We start from the raw sequence: 26,937 nt of genomic DNA, 5'->3' as shown, positions 1-26,937 counted from the left end.
GTGTACGTAATGAAACCCCCTTCCTCGATTTCTTTCCAAACACCTTTTATCGCCCGGCGACGATGGCTACGAAGTGTCCGGGAACTAAGCCACCCGACTTTTGTTGAGTTGCCCACGAAATGCTTTGAATATGCATCCGTTTTCTGTGCGCCGACTGCTCCGGGGGGAACCTTTCTTCATGAATAGCCATGGGAGAGAGTTGAGGATTTCCAAAGTTTGTCTTTGGGATCTGTTCGCAATCCGAAGCGACTTCCTCTCTCTCTCTCTCTCTCTCTCTCTCTCTCTCTCTCTCTCTCTCTCTCTCTCTCAAACGGTCGGCTTTCAGTGAATTTGCTTTGGCTCATGTCCGTGTTTTCTGTAACTCCATTTTAACCTTTGGTTGGCTTTGTCTTGTCTTTTGTATCGACAAGTTAGTACTAAAATAGAAAAATAATAAATAAAAAAAAGAGCCCGTGGTCACTTACGTTATTTTTCCATCGTTATTTCTTTTGATTTCATCAGTTTTAGCAAGTTTTCGTTTAAATATATTCCATCAGTACTGATAGCCACCGAAATATCGATATCACGTTGAAATCCCAGCTCTCGTTAAAGGATATTTTAAGTGGTCTTTAATCTAAAGTGCTGCCATATATCTATGTTAAGTTTAGTTAATGAAGTGTTAGTATATATAAAAGCTATTAAATTGTTCTTAGCCAACTAAAGCACTTTGGAAACAGACTTTCCTTGTTTTATATCTGCTGTAAATAACTTGAAAAGGTCAATTTTGAAGGAAATTGCAATGAATATGCTGATAAAAATCTCTGGCTTCGTCTCTCCAGAACAGACACACACGAAGATGACAGTTCACAATTATGACTATCTAACGCACTGCTATATCGGTAATTATTCATTTGCAATGGAATTTATACATATGAAAAATTGCTCAGATAAAGGGACGATTCAATTTTGAAAATGCAGTTAGAACGTAAGTAATAAAAATAATTTGTAAAGACTTGGTAACTTGAAGGGAGACGCCCATACTACAAATTCTGAGCCTATTTCCAGCTCGGAGTTCCAACTACATGGCGAATGGGATTGAATCCATCGCTTTTTAACAGTGTTTTGTTCGAATAACAAATGAAAATCAATTGTTTAGCGTTAAAAGTATTTCATAGTTATTCTGATACGTGGGACTCTCTTATAACTTTAGAACTATAGTCAGTTAAGTGCGCCATAGTTATTAGTACTATTAGTCAGTTAAGTGTGCCGTAGTTATTTGTATTATTGTCAGTTAAGTGTGCCGTAGTTATTAGTACTATAGTCAGTTAAGTGTACCGAAGTTATTAGTGCTATAATCAGTAAAGTGTGCCGTAGTTATTAGTGCTATAATCAGTAAAGTGTGCCGTAGTTATTAGTACTATTGTCAGTTAAGTGTGCCGTAGTTCTCATGATATGAAGCTTCTCAAAAACCTTAGTTTGTAGGTTAGGAAATACCTTTTGCATTTTGTTTTATTCATCATTCAATTTATCTACAATGTTTCATGTGCCTCAGAGCATAGCACAACTTGATTTTGACCCAGTAAGAGAGAGAGAGAGAGAAAGAGAGAGCGTAGGCGCAGTTCGTTACATTTATTCGTCATCCAAATGCATTCCGTTAGACGAATAGCGCAGTTTAATTTAGTAACTACAGCTTTATTGCATAGATCCCTTACGAACGGGCAATATCCTTAATGGATATGCATATTCTCTCTCACTTATTGTGACAGTACATTTAAACATTCTATTCGCGTTATTTTTGTACCCCCGTCTCTCTCCTCATCTCTCTTGTAATGTTTTTTTCTCTCTCTCTCTCTCTCTCTCTCTCTCTCTCTCTCTCTGTTTGTGTCAAACTCAAGTTGTGCTATGCTCTGAGGCATATCAAACATAATAGATAGTATGCGTACGTAACAACATATGGAGTACATACGTATCTGTATAATTCCTCTCAAACACTGGTATCATACAAGACTGAATACCCTTTAATAAAAATAATAATAATAATAACCATTATTATTATTATTATTATTATTATTATAATTATTATTATTATTATTATTATTATTATTATTATTATTTTATTATTATATATATATCTTATCATTTAGTCACGTCCAATTCGACTGGGTGGTATTTATAGTGTGGGGTTCCGGGTTGCATCTGCCTCCTTAGGAGTCATCATTTCTTACTATGTGTGGCCGTTTCGAGGATCACAATCTTCGCATGAGTCCTGGAGCTACTTCAGCCTCTAGTTTTTTTCTAGATTCCTTTTCAGGGATCTTGGGATCGTGCCTAGTGCTCCTATGATTATGGGTACGATTTCCACTGGCATATCCCATATCCTTCTTATTTCTATTTTCAGATCTTGATACTTATCCATTTTTTCCCTCTCTTTCTCTCTTCAACTCTGGTGCTCATGGTATTGCGACATCAATGAGTGATACTTTCTTCTTGACTTTGTCAATCAGCGTCACGTCTGGTCTGTTTGCACGTATCACCCTATCCGTTCTGATACCATAGTCCCAGAGGATCTTTGCGTGATCGTTTTCTATCACTCCTTCAGGTTGGTGCTCGTACCACTTATTACTGCAAGGTAGCTGATGTTTCTTGCACAGGCTCCAGTGGAGGGCTTTTGCCACTGAATCATGCCTCTTTTTGTACTGGTTCTGTGCAAGTGCCGGGCATTCACTTGCTATGTGGTTTATGGTTTCATTTTTCGTATTGCACTTCCTACATATGGGAGAGATGTTATTTCCGTCTATCGTTCTTTGAACATATCTGGTTATTATTATTATTATTATTATTATTATTATTATTATTATTATTATTATTATTATTATTATTATTATTATTATTTCAGCTCAGGGTCATACACATGGAACGTACAAAGAACACACAATACAATACACACAATCTAGATACATCGAGATAAAGTGATAATCGATAGTATATATCCTCACAGTTGCTGAAACAGTAGTAAAAACAATAGTTATAATAAGAGTAATGACACCACTCATACTGAGAATAATAGTGAAACTATTAAAAATGGTAACAAATCTTATGAAGGTGCTCGTCAAAGTGCCACCACAGTGTCGCACGACCGTAGCCTAAGCATAGAGAGAGAAAATGCCTTAAATTTTTCAAACCAATATCTTTCATATTGCATGAGGTTCGATTAGCCAGCATCGCCTGGTCACTGAGTTATGTAGAAGACTCCGGTCATCTCGTGGACGTCTAGAGCAACGCCCATTTTATATTTTCGTCGACTCGTAGGTGACGAGTAAAAAAAAAATAAAAAAAAAAGGGCCCTAGGAAAAAAAAAAGTCCTTCAGAATTATTCAAATGCGTAATGGCTCGATGATATCTCCAAAGAGTTACATGAAGCCCACTCTAAAGAATTTTTTCGCTTACTTTGGGAGTGAGCCTACAAACTTCTTTGTTGTTTTTGTTGTTGTTCTTGTTGGGGGGATAGGAAAGCCCTATGGAAAAGCCTAAAAATATCTGAAAAAGGTGTTTCGCATTTAGTTAAAGATACAGTAATTTTAGGGTAGGATATTTATGATTTATTCATTAAAATGAAAATGTGAAAAATAAATAATGTGCAAGTTAAACAGTACATAACATTTATTTCTAATAAAATATAGCGTATTTATTTTAATTTCCGTTGGTGAAACAACGCTCTATTTGACCGAAGAGTTTAGCACACACCCCCGAGTAAGCTGGAGATCGGATCACGCCTTTTTTATTTCGTATTTTCGTTTTGTAATGCTGTACCAACTGCTTTTTTGTTGGTGTACGGGATTTTCTGTTTTTTTTTGGGGGGGGGTTTTTTTTTTTTTTTTTTTTTTTTTTATTTTTTTTTTTGTTTTTTTTTGTTAAAGTGTAATTATGTCAGTCGCCGTTATTTAAATGAATGTTGAATACGTCATATGTAAAATTGAAAAGTCCGTTATTACACCGAGTGTTTTTGTATTTTTCTGTAATTCTACTACTGTATTTTGAATACTTAAAACGATATATTTACTTTATAACATAGTCTCTAGCGGTTATTGAGAACTTAGTACATAACTTAGAGCGATATACTTATTGTGCTTTATTCTTTAAAGTTTTTTTTGAGAAATAGTATATACATTATTTATATTTTTATTATTTTAGTATATGTAAATTTTTGAGAATTAGTATATATATTACTTACATTTTTATTATTTTATTATCTATAAACGTAAATCATCTATTCATATTTTATTTCATTCACTTCAAAATTATCGTAGATTGTTTCCATGCGCTGTTTTATCGGTGTCAATTTTTCCTGTAATTAATGCTCTGGTAATTTACGCATTTGCGTAATCCACGATTATTCCAGTGACGCCTTTTCCGTTCAGCCTTGAACCCCTAAAAGGGGTCCAGGCGTAGCCATTGTACTTGGGTTTTCTCCACACACCGCAGAATGTAGACAAGAACGAGACACCTTTTCAGCTTTTGCATCAGGACAGTCTTTTGATGAACTCGAGCATCTTCCCCAGGCGGCCTCAATTTGCGGATTTCTTTGGCAAAAAGGGACACTCTCTCTCTCTCTCTCTCTCTCCTCTCTCTCTCTCTCTCTCTCTCTCTCTTGGCACTTGCTGGAGAGTTGCTTTTCATTTTTATGTGTATCGTTTTATTATGATAACTGTTTATTCTTGTGTGCGTTTTAAAAACACAGTTAAGCCCCTGGCATGCTGATTCTTTGTGTCAGGGTACTGGATGTGTTATAATGAGTATTTTTCAAATTTTAAAAAATCTAAAATTCCTTCATAAACAATTCTTTATCAGTTAGAGTCAATTTATTTTCCCGATTCATTCCTTAATATTCTTCAGCAGTAGAAGTCTTAACCAAATAAGAATTCGCTTTGAGTTGAAAGGAAATTTATACGTATATTTTGTTTTCACTCCGAATTTCCTCAAAACCCCAATAAAATTAGAGGTCGTTTGTTCCTTTTGTTATTTGTACGATTCATTTGCAAGCAAAACAAGCAGTTGTTTGCATGAACGCTTTTATTTGAGCTCTGCTTTGGGCGGTCGCTTGATGCTACGAATTGAAATACCTTCTGAGTTTACACACAATTTTTGTTCGTCTTTTGCTTATTTGTGAGCTTCCTTTGTGTGGTTATTCTGATTCAGCAGTGGATATGTATATATGTATATATATATATATATATATATATATATATATATATATATATATATATATATATATATATATATATGTATGTATGTATGTATATATATGTATGTATATATATATTAAATACTTTTCATTTATTAATTCAATCAAAGAACTTCGCTTTCTAGCGCTCGCTCCAAAGACTGCCAAGTGGCTCTCTAGTATGTTTTTGCTCTCTCTCTCTCTCTCTCTCTCTCTCTCTCTCTCTCTCTCTCTCTCTCTCTCTCTCTCCTCGTAAAATTCACTTCATTTAATCCACACACATTCAATCGAAGCCATCTTCCGTTATCTATATTTTACCTTGATAAAAATCTTCCAGTGAGCTTCGCCATGTAAACCTTACAACGTTGAGGCCTTTATAACTCGTAACCATATTTCTATCATCTTACCTCTACCACCTTTTCTCAGGTGTAATAGTTGCCTAAAATTGTCGATGGGTCATTTGGTTGTCTTTTTTTTTTTTTTTTTTTTTTTTGCTGGTTGTTCGTGATAGTGGATAATATACCTGTTTGCCTGTCTGTCTATTTGTATGTCTGTTTATATACGTATGCATCTCTGTCTTTCTCCTATGTATATTTAATGTTAATGGTGAGTAAACACACACATATATAAGGAGAGAGAGAGAGAGAGAGAGAGAGAGAGAGAGAGAGAGAGAGAGAGAGAGAGAGAGAGATTTTCTTAACAGACCAAAAGGTTATATGTTTCACGGGTACCAAAAAGTAAACGAAATATTAAAATGGAAGTTTTAAACTTTGATCATTACAACATAAAGTTGACAAACAAAGTTTGTCTTTCCATACTTTTTTTGTGTGTGTGGGCCTCTGTGGTTTGTGTGTATGTGTGCGTGTGTTTGTCTGTGTTTCATGTGCTCTCTCCCACAACAGAACTTTGATGTGTTTTTTTTCTGGCCGTAAAAGAAGAGTTTTTTTTTTTTTTTCACTCGTACAGTAGTATGTGTTTGTGTGGATGTTTGTGTGCGTGTTTGTGTTTGTATGTTTACACTCCCTCCCAGAGCTCACAAGAATAAGTTGTCAGATCAGTGTGTCTTTGTATCTTGAATTAATATTTGTTCTTTCTTTGCGTCGCTATAAAATGTTATTTTTTTTTTATATATAAGAGATTATAAAAATTATCTTTTACTGTTTTTATTCTCTCTTTCTCCGTTCAGTTTGTGCGTTTATATATTGTTGATATCTTGCCTTTGGATAGCAATGGCACACGTATTGTGGATATGTATTTTCCGGAATAGTTTTTGCTCCTTATAAAGAACCGGACCAGGAGCTGTTGAAGATGTAGAGGAGAGAGAGAGAGAGGGAGGGAGAGAGAGAGAGGAGAGAGAGCATTATTATAAGATAAGACATCTCTATAGAAGAGCGAGAATAGAGAGAGAGAGCAGCATTAATAAGACATCTCTAAGAGAGAGAGAAGAGAGAGAGAGAGAGAGAGAGAGAGAGAGAGAGAGAGAGAGAGCAGTATTATAAGATAAGACATCTCTAGAGAGAGAGATAGAGAGAGAGAGCAGCATTATAAGACCTCTCTAGAGAGAGAGAGAGAGAGAGAGAGAGAGAGAGAGAGAGAGAGAGAAGAAAAATCCACCCACACACAAACACGACGTCTGGTTAAAAAAAAAAAGACATCATCAGCATTCCATCCATCCCACCCCTCCCCCTAATCCCCCCCCCCCACCCCACCCCTAACCCATTCCGTTCCATTCGCAGTGATTACCTCAGGGAGAGAGAAAGTGAGTGAGAGAAATGCCCCTTGGTTCGTGTTATGTACCTTTTCTACGTTCCCTGGGGCCGCTCCCAGCACGCACAACAGCTTTTAAGGTTCTCCTCCCACTCTCCTCGACCTAGGCTGAGGTCTTCGTCAGTTAGTGGAATTCTTCTCAAGTTTTATTTTTCGTTGTGATTTTGCGAAAGTGCTGAGGGCTTGCGCGGTCAGGATGTCATCTAGAGGAAACACTGTCCTCTCTCTCTCTCTCTCTCTCTCTCTCTCTCTCTCTCTCTCTCTCTCTCTCTAATGAAAATTTTTAGCCCTCTCTATCTCTATAATGAAAATTTTTAGCCACCCACCCTTCTCTCTCTCTCTCTCTCTCTCTCTCTCATGGAAATTTATAGGAAAAATTTTTAAACTTAAATGACAGCATGAATCCACGTTCAGTAATTCCTCCTCTCTCTCTCCTCTCTCTCTCTCTTCTCTCTTTCTCTTCTCTCTCTTCTCTCGCTCTCTCTCTCTCTCTGTCTTCCTCCGTTCATTTTCCTTCTCCTCTCTCCTCTCCTTCTCTCTTCTCTCTCTCATCTTTTAGGAACAATTTGTAAACTTAAATAACAGCATGAAATTCTCAAGTTAATACTCTCTCTCTCTCTCTCTCTCCGTACTGTTGTGATAAGTTTGTGTGTACAGACTTTAGCTATCAAGTTAATGCTTTAGGAGTTTATCTTAGCGTAATGCGAATGTAAATAAATTGAGACCAGTTACATGTGGAAATCTCACACAGCAATGCTATAGTGAAGCGTGCTGCCATCTAGCCCATAAGAAATAAAACCATTTGAATGAAATGGGCAATTTACCATCTTCATGCAGGTCAGGCCTCAAAAATAGATTTTTTTTTTTTTACGGCCTCGTAACACCCTTCAGGCCACTTCTTCCCACGTTTATTCTGGAAATCGGAAATACCGGATTGTGGAGTGATAGCTGTATAATGCATTTCATTCTCGTGTTTTCTGTCTCTTTATTGGCCTTTTTTCTGTCTTTTTATTGGCCTTTTTTCTGTCTCTTTATTGGCCTTTTTTCTGTCTCTTTATTGGCCTTTTTTCTGTCTCTTTATTGGCCTTTTTCTGTCTCTTTTTTGGCCTTTTTCTGCTCTTTATTGACCTTTTTTCTGTCTCTTTATTGGCCTTTTTTTCTGTTTGTCTTTTCTTTTTGCCTGATCTTGATAATGGCACTGGAATGTCTGGTCAATTTAGCATGAAACTTCAGTGATTCATTCTTTTTTTTTATTAAGAATGTTAACTTATTAGGAAATCAAAACGAAGAGATTTATATAGAAGTTAATTATTATTAAAGGGCTGTCTTCCCCGTTCCAATGAAGGTCTTTTTCTTTCATATTCTGAGTTCATTTCCAATATTTCATTTCCTCTTACTCTCATATTCTGAGTTCATTTCCACTATTTCATTTCCTCTTACTCTCATATTCTGAGTTCATCTCCACTATTTCATTTCCTCTTACTGTTTTTTTTATTCTTTAGGGAAAGCCACATGCTTGCAACAATTTCCCACTGTACTATTTCGATTATAAAAAGAAAATCATGGAAATGAATAACAAAATAGCTGTCTTGATACAATAACCGAATAAAAATATAACTGTGTTGCAGCCACTTTATCTCCCAATTCAGATCAAGAAGGAAAAGAAAATATGTCAGCTTTGACAATGTTGCAAGATTTTTTTTTTCCTGGCGGATGAATTCGGTATCTTATAACATCCTCTTGTATATTGTGTATTTTTGTCTTAAGAAACCAGTAGAGGCTTCTCGTCTGTGGTTTCTATTTATCTAGTATGTTTGTCTTTCTATTTTTTACGAGTGTGCCATCTCGTAGCTTTTTTTTTTTTTTTTACGAGCGTGCCATCTCGTAGCTGCTGTCTGTTTGCTGCTGTGCGCCATTGAATATTTGATGTCTCGTCCCAGCTCGGGTCTAACCTGAAATTTCGATGTTGTTTTGCAGTCATCGACAAAAAAAAAGTACAACTCTAGAGTTGGAATATCTTTGAGACGGGAAAACTCCTTGCTTAGACTTTGACTCCTTTTGGACAGAGGAACACTTCCCCCACTAAAGGGCAAAATTCGTTCCATTCCGTACCATCACCGCAATGATATTTCAACACTTCTGTATTGGACTGTGAATTGTTGACTTAAATTCTTGTGCATTATTTTTACGAAGCACTTCTGTCCCAGAATAAGTGACCGTTTTTTCGTCTGCGTAGCCACAGAGAAAAAAGCATTTTTTTTAGAGCGTAAGTGCTTTTCAGATTTTCTCAACAAAGGGATGGCTTGAAAATGCTTTTGTGCATTTGCATATTACTCGTGTGTTATTGTCTGTTCACACACACACACGTTAGTTAATGAGCAATCATGATGTAGAGAGAGAGAGAGAGAGAGAGAGAGAGAGAGAGAGAGAGAGAGAAACTCTCTCTTTCTCTCTTTCTTTGTGACTATATTGAAAGGTAAGAGAAATGACAACAATTATTAACCATGAGTTCCCCCCTAAAAGTAATAGATGAATGATTATTGGATTCTTTACTCATTCTCCCAATCGTCTGGTATATTTTTATACATTCCTTTCTTTGCTGACACTTCTAGATACTTCTAACAACACTAATTCTCACGTAAGTGGGTGGCTACTTCAGGTAGTAATGACTTTGTCCACATGGATTAGGCAGAAGGGACGCTTTAACGTTAACATATAGCTCCTCTAAGGTATGGCCACTCCAAAATTAAACCAGTATCCTTTTTTCCTCTTCCTTTTTTCGAATAGCGTATGAGGCAGGTTCGGTATATGGTATAAAAACCTTTTATGGTTTATACATTTTCAAATCTTTTTTGTGGATTCTCTGTATACCCTTTTTCTTCAAGTATTCGTGTTCGTATTCATATTGTTGTAGTTAACGCGGTTATTTGAGCGTAGTTTTTAGATAGGCATCTCTTAGTTCTATGAAAATGAGTAGAGAAAACCTACATGGCACATCAAAGCTCAGTTTCCCAAAAATTACAAAGGTTTTAATTTCAGGCTCCCTTATCAGAAGCACATTACCCAAACACGTAGATAGAATCGTGTTTTGCTTTCTGCGTTTACATTTCTCTTTTGTGAAACCTTAAAGGGAAATTCGATTTAAAAAAAAAGAACCCATTAACTAAAAGAAACAAAAACAGAGAGAGAGAGAGACATTTTTAGCCGAACAGCGTCACGGGGTCAGTAGCTTTATGGAAAACACACCAGGCTGGCTAAACAGCGCTCGGATATTTTCCAGTTTTCCAGCCAGTGAAGAGGAGAGAAAAAAAGAAAGGGAAAAAAAGACTGGAACATAAAGTGCAATTAATTAGTGTTAATGAGAGGGAAGCTTTAGTCCTGCTATCAACTCCATTTACATACGAAATGGAAGTCTGGAATGCTTTCATTAAATTCCTCGGAAGTGAAGTTTGTCCAGGCTAGTTTTCTGGACGTGTGTGGGCGATTTTATAGGCTTCCTGCAGCAAGTCGACAAACGACTTTTTGCGGTTGGTTAATTACCAAGGTCCATTTCCATCCACCTTGCTTAATGCTGTAACAGCTTACAGGTAGATAGTCGTAGGGAACATGGAAAGGCTGTAGAGAGTTCCTTGACGTAGTGTTCCTTTTCATTACTTTCGTTCTAGTTCATTTGTACATGTATTGGTTCATTTCGTTAATCAGATGTTGGGTTATGTACGCGTATTAATCGTAAAACGTTCATAAGGTTCGCGTAAATTCCTTAAAATTAATGTTTTGTTTTATGTAAAATTTCCCCGTGCACATTTACCTGTTCTCAGCGTAATTTCTAACTAGAATTCCAGACTCTCTCTCTCTCTCTCTCTCTCTCTCTCTCTCTCTCTCTCTCTCTCTCTCTCTCTCTCTCTCTCTCTCCGAATTTCCTTCAGTACTTTTTTCTTTTAGGTGTTTTAGTATTTTTTATTTCATTTATTATTTCTTAGAGAGAGAAACGACTTGGTGACCAAAGTCGCTGATATATCCATTCCCAGATTATTTTTTTTATTATTTTTAGAAAATAATTGGCAACTGAGAGCATTTGTTTATAAAACAATGCAAAATAATTTTAATTTACAAAAAAAAAGAAAATATTAGTTTGAGTAGAATGGAGGGAGTTTATGTAACTCATAAGAGTAATTGCAGATATTTGTTAAAAAAAAAATCCGGAAAATCATTTTAGTTATTGTTATGATATAATAATACCCTTCAATTCTTATGAGAGAGAGAGAGAGAGAGAGAGAGAGAGAGAGAGAGAGAGATTGCAGATATCTGAAAAAAAAATCCGGAAAGTAATTTTAGATATATCTATGATATAAAAATACCCTTCAATTCGTATTAGACAGACAGACAGAGAGAACATCGCGTGTGTCAAAGAGATTAACTGTATTAATTTTAACAGTATTAATTTTAATCTCCGTGTACTATCACCGATGGGATTTCGATATTATAATCTCTCGGTGAACTCTTTCAATCGCCCTTATTTTGCTAAAAGGTCTGCTTTTTGTGTCACGCGATTTCACGAGTTCGAGAAACTTTGCTCTTAAGAAGATTCGTATCGAAGGAGAGTAACTCTTTTTGAGACCCTACTTTGATGTTCAGCTTCTTTCTGTGGTGCCTTGTGGTGCCCTTGGTCTTTTGGCAGTATCGATGTATGCGTTCAGGACAGAATTCCGTAAATTAGAACCAAGAATGCAAATTAAGCCAGCAAGATGTCACAGAAACTTTTTTTTTTTTTAAGAAAGACAAACAGCTTAGATGGTTCAGCGTTTGGATATTTAGGCCCAAGTTGAATCACGTCCGAGTGGAGAATCTGAAGGATATGACTAAAGAATAAATAAACCTTCTGAATAGCGTATTGCATCAGGTTTTGCTCATTAAGGTAGTTTCATAAAAACGCAAGATTTACACAATTAAGGAGACTACATCGTCATCACATAAAGGTTCACCTTTTGTATTATAACAGTAAAACCGATTCGGGCTCCCAGCATAGCAGTTCCACAAGCGCCTCAGTGGCATGGTCGGTATGGTGTTGGCGTACCACCTTGGTGGCCGCTATTTCGATTCTCGGGCATTCCACTGAGGAGTGAGAGATGTGTATTTCTGGTGATAGAAGTTCACTCTCGACGCGGTTCGGAAGTCACGCAAAGTCGTTGTTCCAGTTGCTGAATAACCACTGGTTCCATTCAACGTAACAACACCATACAAACAAAAACAAGGAAATTGGACAACGAGACAGTGAATGCAAAGAGTAGCAACTGCACAAGCAACATTGGACAAAGAGGTACTGAATTCAAATAAGATATTCTTGAAGAATGAGTTTACTCTCAGGAAAAGGCCACAGTCGTTTGTGATTGCCTACAATGAGCTGCAGAACAGAGACACTGAAATGAAATCAACACTGTAAAGCCTTCCAGTGGTCATAGATGTTTCAGTTCCTAAACTACTAAGTCTTGGAATTCTTCCGTTGAGTTTTTAAAATTCCCATTTCCTTAATCCACCATTTTTTAATGTTCCTTTACAGCGATACCAGAAACTGGTTAAACAAATGAATTGTATCTATATTAGGACGTTACATAACTACCCAGGTGTATAGCAACACCCAGTTCTTCATTAGTTTTAGTTATTTACCAAAAGTGACAGAATTCCTCGTACTAATTAGTGGGAGGTTGGTGCTCTGAATTGCTTGATTCAAGGACACGAAGTTTCAACCCTTTTTTGGTGTACGTCAGTGTTCAAGGGGTTACATTATGCAAAGCTTAGCGTCTACTTTTAAGACGTAGTTAATGAATAGATTAAGTATTTTTTTCTCTGGCGGTTAAACAGAAATTGTGTACTCTCTCTCTCTCTCTCTCTCTCTCTCTCTCTCTCTCTCTCTCTCTCTCTCTCTCTCTCTGGAGATCGCTTGTTTTGTCTCTCTCTCTGGCAGTTGAAAAAGATCATATACTCTCTCTCTCTCTCTCTCTCTCTCTCTCTCTCTCTCTCTCTCTCTCTCTCTCTCTCTCTCTCTCTCTCTCTCTCTCTCTCTCTCTCTCTCGCCTCAGTGAAAAGATTCTCTCTCTCTCTCTCTCTCTCTCTCTCTCTCTCTCTCTCTCTCTCTCTCTCCCCTCAGTGAAAAGATCTCTCTCTCTCTCTCTCTCTCATAACCAAAACTTGTAACACGAAAAAAAAAAACTCAATACGTATTTACCGGAGCAATAGAAATTCGTCCGACGAAGAGACGGGTTCCAATGTGCTCTTTGAAACAGTTGGCGAGATTAAATTAGCCCAGTTGACTGTGAGCGAGGAATTAAAATGACGAATTCAAGGCGTTTAATGATGTCGAAGGATGTTGCTGCAAGTTCTTTCGTTTGCTTGCTTTGGGTTGGGGACATTTTTATATATATATACCTTCAGTCCGTCGTATATGATGCGCGTCTTCATTTGTGTACGGTTGTCTTATTCTGTCAGTTATTTTTTCATTTGTTTACAAAGGTTTTATTCGATATAGATACTTTTCATGTGTGTGACACGTTCGTATATGATAGAAATTTTTTAAATGTCCTTTTATAAATGGACAGAGGTGCTAGTAAATTAAACCTATACTCTGTTTTTTTCTATCTGTCCACCCGCCTGTGGTGTTTGCGTATGGTAACACTGCGTCCCGGGCTTTCGATTGTTACGCTATGTGTAAGTTTTAGGTAAATAAAAGGATATCTTGGGGTTCATTTGCAACTGAAAAGTGTTTTAATAATTTACTCTATGCGAATTACACCGTTAATATTCGAAATAGGATATTATCAAAATTGTTGAATGTAAGCTGAATGTAACTATCTTAGCCCGGGACGCAGTGTTACCGTACGCAAACACCACAGGTGGGTGGACCGATGGAAAAAAAAACGAGTATAGTCACTGTTGCACTGTGGCTAGAGGGAGGCAAATTGGTATGCAGATCATCCACCCTCCAATCATCAAACATACCAAATTGCAGCCCTCTAGCCTCAGTAGTTTTTATTTTATTAAGCCCAAAGTCAGTCATGTTGTTCGTGCGTCTGCCAAAGCTATAGATACCAACAACAGAGGCCGCCACCGGCTGTGGCTGAAAGTTTCCTGGGCCGTGGCTGAGAGCTTCATACAGGAAACTCGATTACGCCGAAGAATGGAGGTGCAAGTTGATATAGATAATAATGGTGTGAAAGGGAGCGACTGGAGGTATATTATCTGATCATAAACTGAAAGTGCGTAGACTCCTATATCCAATTCATACAGCCTCTACTAATTGAAGGATTGCCTTTATCGATTCATTTGAAGTTAGAGGACCCTCTCGGCTTCTTTCTCCCTTCAAGTCGTTTTGTTACAGCTTGTTGGAATTGCTGTAATGAATTCACAGTTCTTTGACTCCCACTCGAAATGGTTGCTATAAGACCGTGTCTTACAAATGACGAGAGAGTGAAAAATACTGTTAATCAAAAAAGGCCGTATGGCTCTGATGGTTTTGAATAAGATGCGGGACACAAGATTTATCTTTTATCGACAAAATCTCGGGAGTTACGTAAGAATGAACACGTGTCTGGACTTCGGGAGAGTTCTGGAAACCGTGTATGGTATAAATGTGCTTCCAGAGTTATGAAGGGAATTTCTTGGTGTTGAGTTTTTGATACTTGAGGTCAATTTTTTTGCTATTGAAAGATAAATTGAGCAGTTTTCAGCATGTTGGTCTATGAATGCACTTTGCTTTGATATAACTTTAGTTGGACACTATTTTTCTGCGCTTATAGTTCTCTCTCTCTCTCTCTCTCTCTCTCTCTCTCTCTCTCTCTCTCTCTCTCTCTCTCTCTCTCTCTCTCTCTCTCTCCAGTGGGGTGACTATACTCCTCGCTTCATGAATACTCAAGAGGCTTATATGCTGACGTCATCTGACTTATCTGCATGGTCACCCTCCCAAATACTGTCCATACCAAGTGTTTATTAATTGCTTCTTCTTTTTGTTCAGCTTAGATCTTGTTTGCATATCAGGAACTGAGATTTAGAGCTAAAAAGTTGATAGAAGTAATTCATCCATGTTGCCGGAAAGGTATCAGTTCCAACTACCTCATTCTTCTTCTTCTTCTTCTTCTTCTGTAACTCGCTGGCAAGAAGGCGCCCTCCGGTTGCCCCGCTGTGTTGGTAAACATTACCTGTACCACATACGTAGATTCAACGGTACATTGCTTATCAATTCCAGCCACCTGATTCTTATTCTTCATCTTCTTCTTCTTTTTCCTCTGTAACTCGCAGGCAAGAAGGCGCCCTCCGGCTTCCTCGGCATGAGAGGGAAGAAGAGCGATGAGGAAGTTTACGGCAACAACTTCGCCGACTACGAACTCGAAGCCCTCCTGAAGCGAGCTCCCTCCGGGTTCCTGGGCATGCGCGGAAAGAAGGCACCCTCAGGTGAGTCTTCTGTTCGCTGGTTTGTTGTTTGTGGCGTTACTTAGTTTTCTTTCCCTGTTAGTTGAAGTTGGGTGTGATTCCCTGTTTTGTATAATACCTTTTGTGCTGTGAATTCAAATCGTTCTCGTCTTTCTTGATTGGTTAGAATTACGTTGTTAACTGTTTATATAAGTTCAATTCAAATATTTCGTTCTTGTTTTTCTTGATTAATTACAATTATGTTGTTACCTGTTTTATCATTTTTATATAACTTCAAATACTTAATCCTTGTTTTTCTTGATCAATTAGAATTATGTTGTTACCTGTTTAACACAGTTTTTTATATATAAATTAAATATTTATTCTTGTCTTTCTTGATTAATTAGAATTATGTTACCTGTTTTATACATTTTTTATATAAATTAAAATCATTCTCGTCTTTCTTGAATAATTACAATTATGTTGTTACCGTTTTATAATTTTTTATATAACTTCAAATACTTAATTCTTGTCTTTCTTGATTAATTAGAATCATGTTGTTACCTGTTTTATACATTTGTTTTTTATATATAAATTCACTTCATTCTCATCTTTTCTGATCGATTAGAATTATCTTGTTACCTGTTTTATATCTTTGTATATAAGTTAAAATATTTAATTCTTGTTTTTCTTTATTAATTACAATCATGTTGTTACCTGTTTTATAATTTTATATATAACTTCAAATACGTAATTCCTGTTTTTATTGATCAATTAGAATTATGTTGTTACCTGTTTTATACATTTGTTTTTTTTATATAAAGTCCAATATTTAATTCTTGTCTTTCATGATTAATTAGAATTATGTTGTTACCTGTTTTACACATTTGTTTTTTTTTTATGTAAATTCAAATAGTTCTTAAGTAATTCAAAGCATAAAGACCAAAAAAAATCTAGATTTTCTTTCATTGTTATAACAAAAATTTAAGGTTAGATGTTATTATCTGTTTTGTACCTTTATTTTATAAAAAAAAAAATCCAATAATTCGTAATTGATTCCAAGCATTAAGAAAAAAATCTAGATTTTGTTGTTTGTTTTATTCCCAGAGGCCAATTATTTGACTTTATTAAGTCAAATAATTTTTGATGTTGGGAATTATATATTTGATTCAATAAAGCATTGTCCTCTAGGAATTAAACAAATAACAAAATCTAGATTTTTTTCTTTATGCTTGGAATCAATTAAGAATTGTTTAAATTTTTTATGAAGCAAAGGTATAAAACAAATAATAACATCTAACCTTAATTTTTTGTTATAACAGGGAAACAAAATCTAGATTTTTTTTTCTTTATGCTTGCCATTACTTAAGAATTGTCTGAATAACATCTAATCTTAATTAAAACATCTAATCTTAATTAATTAACAAGGAAAGAGACTATAAACTTTTTTGTCATTATTCTAATTAAATTTAAAAGATATTTGAATTTACAACACCGAAGGTATAAAACAGGTAATAACATCTAATTTTAATTAATAACAAAAAGAAAATAGAAACTTTTTCCTTTATGCTTGGAAATGATAAAGAATTATTTGAATTTGCAACAAAAAGGTACATAACATTTTTCTTCAGAGTACAATGGTTACATTGTACATTGCTTTTAACTAACTCTGCCTCCCTCTTAGTAAGATTACTATATGATGGAATTGTCCCTTTTTTTAAAAAAATTAGTACCTTTGTAAAGCAATTCGTTCCATAAACTGAAGTACAATTCCCTTTTGTTTATTTCACATTGCCAATCATTTTATCCGTTTGATCTTTCATGTACATCTTTATTTCATTTCTCTGTCTCTCCCGTTCGTATTTGCCTTCCAATGTTATCGTCGCATACGCAAAGCAAATTCATTTGATAAACGAAACACGAGGACCTTTTGCATATTTCTTTATAATAATTCGGTCAAATCCTTAGATCTCATAACGAGTGATGTTAAAGGCCTGATTTTCTTTTTTTTTTCTCTTAGAAATAATAGAGAATGGTGTAGAGGGTGTCTGAATTTTACGATTCTTCCAAAGAATTAGAGAAATGCAGCCGAAATATTGTGTATTCGGTTTGACGGAAATGTTGTTGAGTAAAACTGTTTCTGCAGTTTTACGTATTTGGGTACGAAATATATATATACAGTATTAAGTCTGCAGATTCCGTTACAGTCCCTATAAAGTACTGCAATTGATTTTCTTTCATTTCTAATTGTTGGTGTTGTAAGCAGTTTCGAGTGAATGTCAAATATTTCGTTGTGAAAAAAACATTTCAATGTTCAAAAAATAATTCAGTTTATTTTTATATTCCCAAATTTTTTCAAATTGCATTTCGCATTCTACATTTCATGAATGTAGAATTTCACTGATACAATAACACAGAAATACTGACGGGAAATTTTTAACCAATATGTTGTACTAGGGAATAAATCTTGGAAAAAATATTAGTCGTATTGGACTATTAAATCTCCCGAATATTTTTAACGCTTCGAAATCCACTTACGAAAATTACTTAAGCTCTTCGACGAGGATTTTTTCCTTATATTCTTGAACAGCTTTCCATTGTATCACGTAATAGTACATACACACCCCCCCCCCCCCCCTTTAATTATTCGTATCACCTGGTCAAAATATCACTTATCAGTCTGATATGGAAATTCTGATACGCAAGATAATGAAATTTCCAATGAATTATTACGACAGAAAAAATCGTAATATACATTAATTATATTGACCATTGCCAAGAACGCAAACAAATAATCTATTATTTCCCGGAGAATTTTGTACATGATAAAATGTATCTATGAGTGTTACTAATACCCACAGATCATAAACCTTTTAATATAAATTTTTTCCCGCATACAGTTGCTTTCCCCGTCGGCCTCCTCCTAAAACCACCTTTCGTTGATTACAACAGGTACATTAAAGCGATTTTTATTTTCTTTTGGTCCTTTTTTTTTCTAACGTCATGCCCACTTTGCAGGATTTTTGGGCATGCGAGGCAAGAAGGCTCCTTCCGGATTCCTTGGCATGAGAGGCAAGAAATACGACGACGAAGAAGTTGATGCTCTCATTGAGGTAAGGAGAAGTTAAAATATCAACGTGCCGTATGTTAGAAAGGATATTAGACCTAGTGAGTGTTTTTTCACTGAAACTGTTTATGTTAGAAACGATATTAGACCTATACTCTGTGTTTTTTCCCTCCTCCTCCACCCGCTTGTGGTGCTCTCGCATGGTAACACTGTGTCCCAGACTTTAAATAGTAGTTACGCTTTATGTAAGTTTTAGGTAAATAAAAGGATATCTGGAGTACATTTGCACATGAAAAGTGTTTTAATAATTTACTGTATGCGAATTGCACCGTTAATATTCGAAATAGGATATTGTTATTATTGCTGAATGCAAGGTCCTTTAAATATACTCGGACCGAGTATATTTAAAGGACCTTGGCGAATGTAAGCTGCCTTTTCGGGGTGGCGAATGGAACAGCCAGACGCAAATTCCATGTAACAGATGCTAAACCAAGTTACGTCACATCGTATCTGGCTAAAACGCAATTTATAAAAAAAAAAATTAAAAGTATATACTGATATACTTACATGTAATGAAGTAACACGTAGTTTAGTAACAGAGTAGGTGTGGTCCAATAAACTTGACATCTTGCCGTAGTGAACAGCGAGAGAGGCAATTCTCCTGCCACTGCGTCTGGCTGTTCCATTCGCCACCCCGAAAAGGCAGCGTACATTCAACAATAAAAATAACAATATCCTATTTCAAATATTAACGGTGTAATTCGCATGCAGTAAATTATTAAAAAAAACACTTTTCAAGTTGCAAAATGTACTTCCAGATATCCTTTTATTTACCTAAAAATTAAACATAGCGTAACTATTTAAAGCCAGGGACACAGTGTTACCATGCGCAAGCACCACAAGCCAGTGGACGGATTGAAAAAAGCCGAGTATAGTGAAGTTTTCCACTGAAACTATTTATGTCAATAACGATGTTAGAACCTATACTGGTTTTTTTTTGTTCCATCTGTCCATCCGCCTGTGGTGTTTGCGCATGGTAACACTGCGTCCCGGTCTTTAAATATATCCTATTTCGAATATTAATGGTGTAATTCGCATAGCATACAGTAAATTATTAAAACACTTTTCAGTTGCAAATGTACACCATGATGTCCTTTTATTTACGTAAAACTTGCACACAGGTGGATGGACAGATGGAAAAAAACAGAGTATAGTGAATTTTAACACTGAAACTTTTTATGATAGTAAAAGATATTAGACCTAGTGAGTGTTTTCACTGAAACTTTATGTTAGTAACGATATTAGACTATACTCTGTTTTTTTTCCATCTGTCCACCCGCCTGTGGTGTCTTCATATGGTAACACTGCGTCCCTGGCTTTAAATATTTACGCTATGTGTAAGTTTTAGGTAAATAAAAGGATATCTGGGTGTACATTTGCAACTGAAAAGTGTTCTAATAATTTACTCTTTGCGAGTTACACTGTTAATATTCGAAATAGGATATTATTATTGTTGTTGAGTGTAAACTGAATGTAACTATCTAAAGCCCGGGACACAGTGTTACAATACGACACACCACAGGCGGGTGGACAGATGGAAAAAAAACAGAGTATAGTGAATTTTCCACTGAAACTGTTTATGTTAGTAACGATATTAGACCTAGTGAATTTTTCCACTGAAACTGATTATGTTAGTAACGATATTAGACCTATTGAGTGTTATCACTGAAACTGATTATATGAGACTCCATTAATTAAGTTATTTAAGTTACAGTGTTCAAGTCGAATACAGCGTCAATTTTAAAAGATGTGGCATAATTTTAATTGCAAAGTCAGTTACATTTATGTAGCAAGTTATTCTAATGTCATTGGTGTAATAATCGATCGTAAGATAACCTTTTTTTTTCTAAATATTTTAATGTTTCGTTTTACCAGTTGAATTTATAGTGATTTTATTATACAAAATATCCCAAAATTACCCTTGAATTACAATGACTCTGTGGGTATCATACACAAAGCGGGGAAAAAAGTATAGTAATTGCTTCTGTGAACAGCACATTTGATGTACAAATAGGCATACTTCCCCTTCGCATCGCGGTCAATTGAAGGTCAGTAGTCCCTTAGGAAGTGAGGTCATTAAAAGTTTTTGGGGGGACTTTCACGAATCCCATACAGCATTATGACGGTTTGACCAAAGTTTCGAAGAAAGTCTCCCACGTTTCCGGTCGGGAGATTCTGTGCTGGACGACCGTAGGAACTCTCTCTCTCTCTCTCTCTCTCTCTCTCTCTCTCTCTCTCTCTCTCTCTCTCCTATAGTCTTTTAGGCCCTTATTTACAAAGCATATCAGTCCACTAAATAATTTAAAAGTCTAGAGATGCAACCTTTACGACGCCATCAAACGCTTTCTAGATCAATGGGAGTTTTTTTTTTTTCAGTCTCGCGTGCAGAGTGTAGGCCTAGCAACCTCCCTCCTTATGAAACAATTAATTTAGTTAGGTTTGTTATTATTTTATCATTTTACCGTAAACATCAGCAGCCATTATCAAACTGTTTTTGTGCAATCTCTTCCTCGTTGTTTTCCAATTTCGAACGACAACAAAAGCAATCACTGTCCTGTGTCACGTAGGTCTAGGGGAATATTGTGTTATTATTCTGTTTACTTATTCTGTTTACTGAGTCACATAGTTCTAGGAGAGTGCTGTATAGTTATTATGCATACTTTGTCATAGGTCTAGGGAAGAGTTGCGTAGTTATTCTGTATACTTCAAGTCTATGGGAGAATTGTGTATTTATTCTGTATACTGTACTGTCACACGTAGGTCTAGTGGATTGTGAGGTAGTTATTCTGTAAACTGTACTGTCTCACGTAGGCCTAGGGCAATGCTGTTTGATTCATTTATTCATACCGATCTAAGTCTTAAACAAAATCCTGTGCATATGAGAACGCTAACGGCCTCGTGCCCTTCCAACCAACAGGTCCTCTCAGCGATGGCAGCCGAAGGACAACAGCAAAAGCGAGCTCCTTCAGGATTCCTCGGCATGCGAGGCAAAAAGTCCGTCTACGACGACCAGACCGACGACGAGCTCAGCATGGATAAAAGAGCACCATCGGGGTTCCTCGGAATGAGGGGCTGAGGTGAGCCAGCTCTCTCTCTCTCTCTCTCTCTCTCTCTCTCTCTCTCTCTCTCTCTCTCTCTCTCTCTCTCTCTCTCTCTCAAGTTTCACCGGTTCTGAATGAGGGATTTTGTATAAGGATGTATTAACGTAATTGGACACTTTTTTTTTTATTCATTAACTTCCAGGATCTTGCCTCTGTAAGTCTAGGAGACGGATTGGAAGTCGGTATTTACGTCTCTCTCCTTGAATGTAGAGCTGCGTTCCCTCTAGATTTTAACGTAAAAAATGTAAAATTGCTTTCTCATTTTACCCGTCTCATTTTTTTTTCAATAATCACTTTACTCTTCGAGCAATGCAGTTATATTCGTCATCTCATTTCCTTTTACTTACTAATCCCTTTGGCCTTCGATAAATGTCCTTTTTGTCATGGCGAAAATGTCCCCAAATGTCCTCCAACGAGGACGAAAATTCCGATTGAAAATCATGTCGCTTCTGTCCGAAGGAGAGACGCCAAGAAGAAGAAGAACAGGAGGAGGAGGAGGAAAAACAAAAGAGCGCGAGGCTTTTGATTGGACGACCGTGGCAAATGAATTGAAAGCTCCTTTCGTTGTGTCACTCGGTACGAATTAGCTCATTCCGGAGCGCCAGGCCCTAGGCTGAATTTTGCCCAGCGAGACTCCCGCGTGATGGCTGTTCGTTAAAAGCAGCCACTTGAGGCAATTAGAGAGCTCTTGTTCTGCCTCGTTAAGGATTGTGTGGTTGCAAAGCGAATGTTTTCTTTTTTCTACGGTTGGTCTTTACTTAGTGTTGCTTCGTCCAGTTATGGAGAGCTGCAAAGGAATATTTAATTTGTTAGGCTTCAAGACTAGTAAACTATATCTTTCGGAGTCATAAAAATTATTATCTTCTTGTGTTTTTTAATCGTGTTAGCCTATAAACCAGTTATTCTAAATTTCAGGTAGTGTTTTACTAGCAAAAATATTTGCCTTGAAAGCAATAAAATTAGAATAAAAGAGTTTCCAGAAACAAAAATTGATTGAATTACTTTATCTCGTGGTTCGTCACCACCGTTGATGTATTATAAAAAGAAGGATGAGTTCACGCCGAACTCATGGGTCTTTTAGAGTTAACGAAAAAAAAAGTATTGTAATAATAGTCAAAAATGAAGGCTTGAATGAAATGGAGAGCAATTGGTTTAACCGATATAATAAAAAAATTACGTTGCTGTTATTCTCTCTCTATCTCTCTCTCTCTCTGCTCTCTCTTCTCTCTCTCTCTCTCTCTCTCTCGTGTATATATATATATATATATATATATATATATATATATATATATATATCTATAACTATATATAATATATATATATATATATATATATATATATATATATATATATATGTGTATATATATGTATTATATATATAAGTGTGTATATATATATGTATATGTGTGTATATATTATATATATATATATATATATATATATATATATATATATATATATGTATATATATATATATATATATATATATATATATATATTATATATATATATATATATATATATATATGATATATATATATATTATATATATATATATATATATATTGTTTGCATTTATAATTTTAGAAAAATATTTCACAGGAATCACTTGTGATGTCGTTTCGTGCTTAAAAAAATTACAATACTTGTTACACTGCGCTTATGTTTTTTTCCCCGCATTTATTAAGATGATGTCTGGTTCACCAGAACACTAACTGTATACTAAATTTCCGTAATGATTTTGTATTTTCATTTGTAATTTACAAGTTAGGTAATCGAATATTATCTGAACAGAATAGAGTTCGATGTTGGCACTAGTCTCATAAATGCAACAGAATCATCAAGGAAACCTAGGATTTTGTTCTAATCACGTTCACCAAGTACTTGAACATATTTTATTTCCTTCTTTTTTCTCTCATTGCAGGTGGAGGACGTCTCCAGACCTCCCTCTCCGAAGAGAAACGAGGAGGACAAACTCTTAAAAAAAAACAAAAAAAGCCAAAAGTCCCCCCATGTCCATAAATCATACTTAGTTTTGACCGTTTGAAGAGCGTAGATGATACCATTACTCCCCCAGCCAGATCAACACCCCCATCTCTATCTCTCTCTTTCTCTACCACTCTATCTTTGTCTCTCCATCACGACCTTCCATCTTAGGTCGCACGGCGTTTAGTCTTCTAGTTCGTAAAAAAAAAGAATAAATTTTGTGTAATGCTATGAGAAGTTGACTGTATATTGGAGAAAATACCAGCAATAGGCCTTGGAATTTGTATTAAGGTAGCTTTTTCTTCTTCTACTTCCTCTGCTCTTCCTATATACAGATTTGTTCTGTTGTTTAACCTTTACAATTTTTATGAGTCTAGTGTTCCTTTATTGCGTGTGGTATTAATTTACATCTGTCAACACTCGTACTTTCAGTTAAGTCTATAGAAATATCTCTCAGTGCATTCTGATGGGTTTTAACTTAATTCCTCTGAATAGTTTATGAAAAGGACCACGTATACATATCAGTCTGGCGGCAGCGTTAGATTTCGGACTTAGGGAACATTACATAATCAAATGCCATTGCCTTCTCTGAGCGTCTTGTCTGGAAGTGTTGAAAAGATGTGGATTATTTTGTCTGTAAATTTTATTTTCCTGTTTCATGGAGAAAACAAATTTAGAGAAAGAAAATCAGCAGTACAACGATAGCTCCTTTTCGCATTCGAACCCTTACGGCTTGTATCTGTGCTCCCATCTATTTTATATTCATTTTTTTACATTCACCGTTTGTGTATCTCTCTTTATTTAGGCTCTCCCCTCAGGTTCGAATAGCACGTGTGTTTGTGATAAACATCTTGCTCCCCTGCTTTACAAAAAACTGGTGTTTCAGGCTGGGAAATACTCTTGATTTTCGTTATTTCATTTGAAAGTTAGCGAGTGTGTTCGGCCAGAGAAGTCCGCGAACCAAATTTGGTAACGGTTCAAGTATTTTCCCTCCCGCGCACTTCCCGTCTTGTAGGACGCTCAGCTGTTGTCTCACTGGAAAGAAGAAGACGGAGGAGAAATTCTGTCACTGGACAGCTGTTTGGAGCTCTGTTGTAGCCTCTGAAATAGACCGAGTATCATAATCAGTACCTAACGTTCTCTGTCCGAACATACGAGCCTAGACCAAGTTTTGCTGAACTCTCCTCCTTTTTCCACTTGCATTCGCTCACTTCCTTTTGGTATCACACAAGCTGCCGTACCCTTGTTCTTGTAACAACATAGAGTTGTGTAATCATATTGTATAAATCATAGAAGAAGAGAAAAATATATTGTGTAAAACTTTTCGTGTGAGTTCTCTAAGCATAGAATTCGTAGCTTCGTCCAATAAAGTTTTTATGTAGGAACATTCCAAATCCTTTCGGCTTCTTTGTACCCTGTAGTCTGAGACGAAGACGGACCCCTCTATCGGATTTGATTTGAATTATAATAGTAGTTGGTTTTTTTCAGTATTGTTTCCCATATGATTTGGAGTTGATGGTAGACACTGCATGATTTAGTAATCCATGTCTGGTATGGTTTTTGTTTTTTTCATCTTATTTTTGTCGGTTTTCTCGAAAGCTTTTTACCATCACTTTCACCTCTTCCTTCGCGATTCCCTGTATACTTGATACACAGAAGCTACCATCGGTTTCACATCTGTCAAACAGCCTGTTGCGAGTGATTTACATTTAAGAGCCTAGCAGATTCATTGTTTAAAAAAAGTGATTGACAGACGAATATACAGATATATATATATATATATATATATATATATATATATATATATATATATATATATATATATATAGCATATAAAATTTGGTGTTCAAATCATACACTTGCGTCAGTAACAATAAACTTTGCCTTTAGAATTGGAGACTCTATACAAATTGTTCAGATGAATCTGCTCATGTAAAAATGATGTAATCCATTAAACAAATTGTCATTGAATTGTACTTTAATTGCAATAAAAGACAATCCTCGTCGTACTAGTTTTAAAATCCCCAATGTTTCAAACTCTCACCTGACAATCCCAATTTTGCGAATTCTAGGCCTCTGGATCTGTCGTCAGCCTGGGAAAAAAAAATTAACTCAAAATTGTACTGAAAGTGGCGCCACCATGCCTACCAACAAAGTAAGGTATACATCATAGCAGTGATGCCAATCATGTCCTCCTGATTCCCCCCCCAAGCACCAGACAAAAATTCCCCAGAATTCCCAATTTCATACAATGTCTTCTATTTCCTACGGCACGTTCAAACAAATGTGAAATTAGACAATAAAGTATAATTTAGAAAGTTACCGACCAGCAGTACAGGCTCCCTACAGCTTACACTATATATCACACAGCTGCCTAATTCCCGAAATTTTCGAGGCATTTCCCCCATTCAGGCCACCGATTCCCTAAATTTGGGGAAAATCCACCCTGGTTGGCAACACTGAATGATGCTACGTCATACTGGTGGTATAACAGCAGCCGAATGGAAAATTTCTTGTGGAAATGACCATCCACCGTTTCTGGTATATTAAATGGGTAGCCCAACCATGACCATTTCAAGAAATTTTTACCTTAAAAATGACAATGGTTGTGAAAAGACGAGTAAAGAGTCGAGGTTTAACCACAGATATGGTTTAACAATACTATGAAGGTTCCCAACTCGAACAGCAGGCAAGAAGTGTCCAACTGCAAAGAAACTTAGTAGTTACTATACTAAAACCCGGAAAGTAAGTCTAATACTCCGTTATTCAATTGAGCTGGCTTTATGCCAGCGCGGGTTCTTGCGCATAGAGGCCGTAAGTCTGATACTCAAGATTACTGGAGTTCAATTCTCCCTGTTCAGTTTGAGTTATGCATTCCTAAACGTAAACATAATGTAATATAGTTTCGTGGTCATTTAGAAATGCACACTTTTGACAAATAAAAAAAATTAAAAAACAAAGACTGCTAGTGTAGGACAGGCCTTTCCTAACAGTTTACTGAACATCTACTCATTACATGTATGATAAATGTGTGGGAAAAAGGAAACCATAGATGGAGAGTTCAACTTTCTGCAGAAGTGACCAAAGATCTGTACCTGCTAGATGTACGATCATTATCAATGAAACGTTAGAATTCTATGGTATTTTGATTTACGGTAAAGAAGAGAAAAGGAAAAAAATTAATAATTCAGTAATCTTTGAAATCTGCAAAGTAAATCGTGATATGTGGGGTACTTTTTGCCGTGAATAAACTATCCTACGCGTTCTTTATTCATTGTTACCATCCATAGGGATATGTCCCTAAATGTAGGGACTTTTACCTCAAATTTTAGGGGCGTAGGGACATATGGACGCCC

At 36.1% G+C, this 26,937-nt stretch overlaps 1 protein-coding gene across 2 annotated transcripts in view; it reads left to right on the top strand.

Annotated features, from left to right (window-relative positions):
• LOC135213076 (tachykinins-like) overlaps positions 1–25,587 on the top strand; it is a 382,992-nt gene extending 357,405 nt beyond the window's left edge. For both annotated transcript variants that reach the window (XM_064246930.1, XM_064246929.1), the window contains exons 3-6: positions 15,257–15,409; positions 18,386–18,480; positions 21,412–21,571; positions 23,520–25,587. In XM_064246930.1, the coding sequence (XP_064103000.1) occupies positions 15,257–15,409; positions 18,386–18,480; positions 21,412–21,570 (407 nt within the window). In that variant the 3' untranslated portion in view covers position 21,571; positions 23,520–25,587. The remainder of the gene's footprint in view (positions 1–15,256; positions 15,410–18,385; positions 18,481–21,411; positions 21,572–23,519) is intronic.
• Positions 25,588–26,937: the final 1,350 nt, after the last annotated feature.

Source organism: Macrobrachium nipponense, chromosome 42 (assembly GCF_015104395.2).
Source record: "Macrobrachium nipponense isolate FS-2020 chromosome 42, ASM1510439v2, whole genome shotgun sequence".
In the NCBI taxonomy this organism is placed as follows: Eukaryota; Metazoa; Arthropoda; class Malacostraca; order Decapoda; family Palaemonidae; genus Macrobrachium; species Macrobrachium nipponense.
The sequence above is the reverse complement of the archived record's forward strand: the minus strand, read 5'-3'. Positions and strand labels throughout refer to the sequence as shown.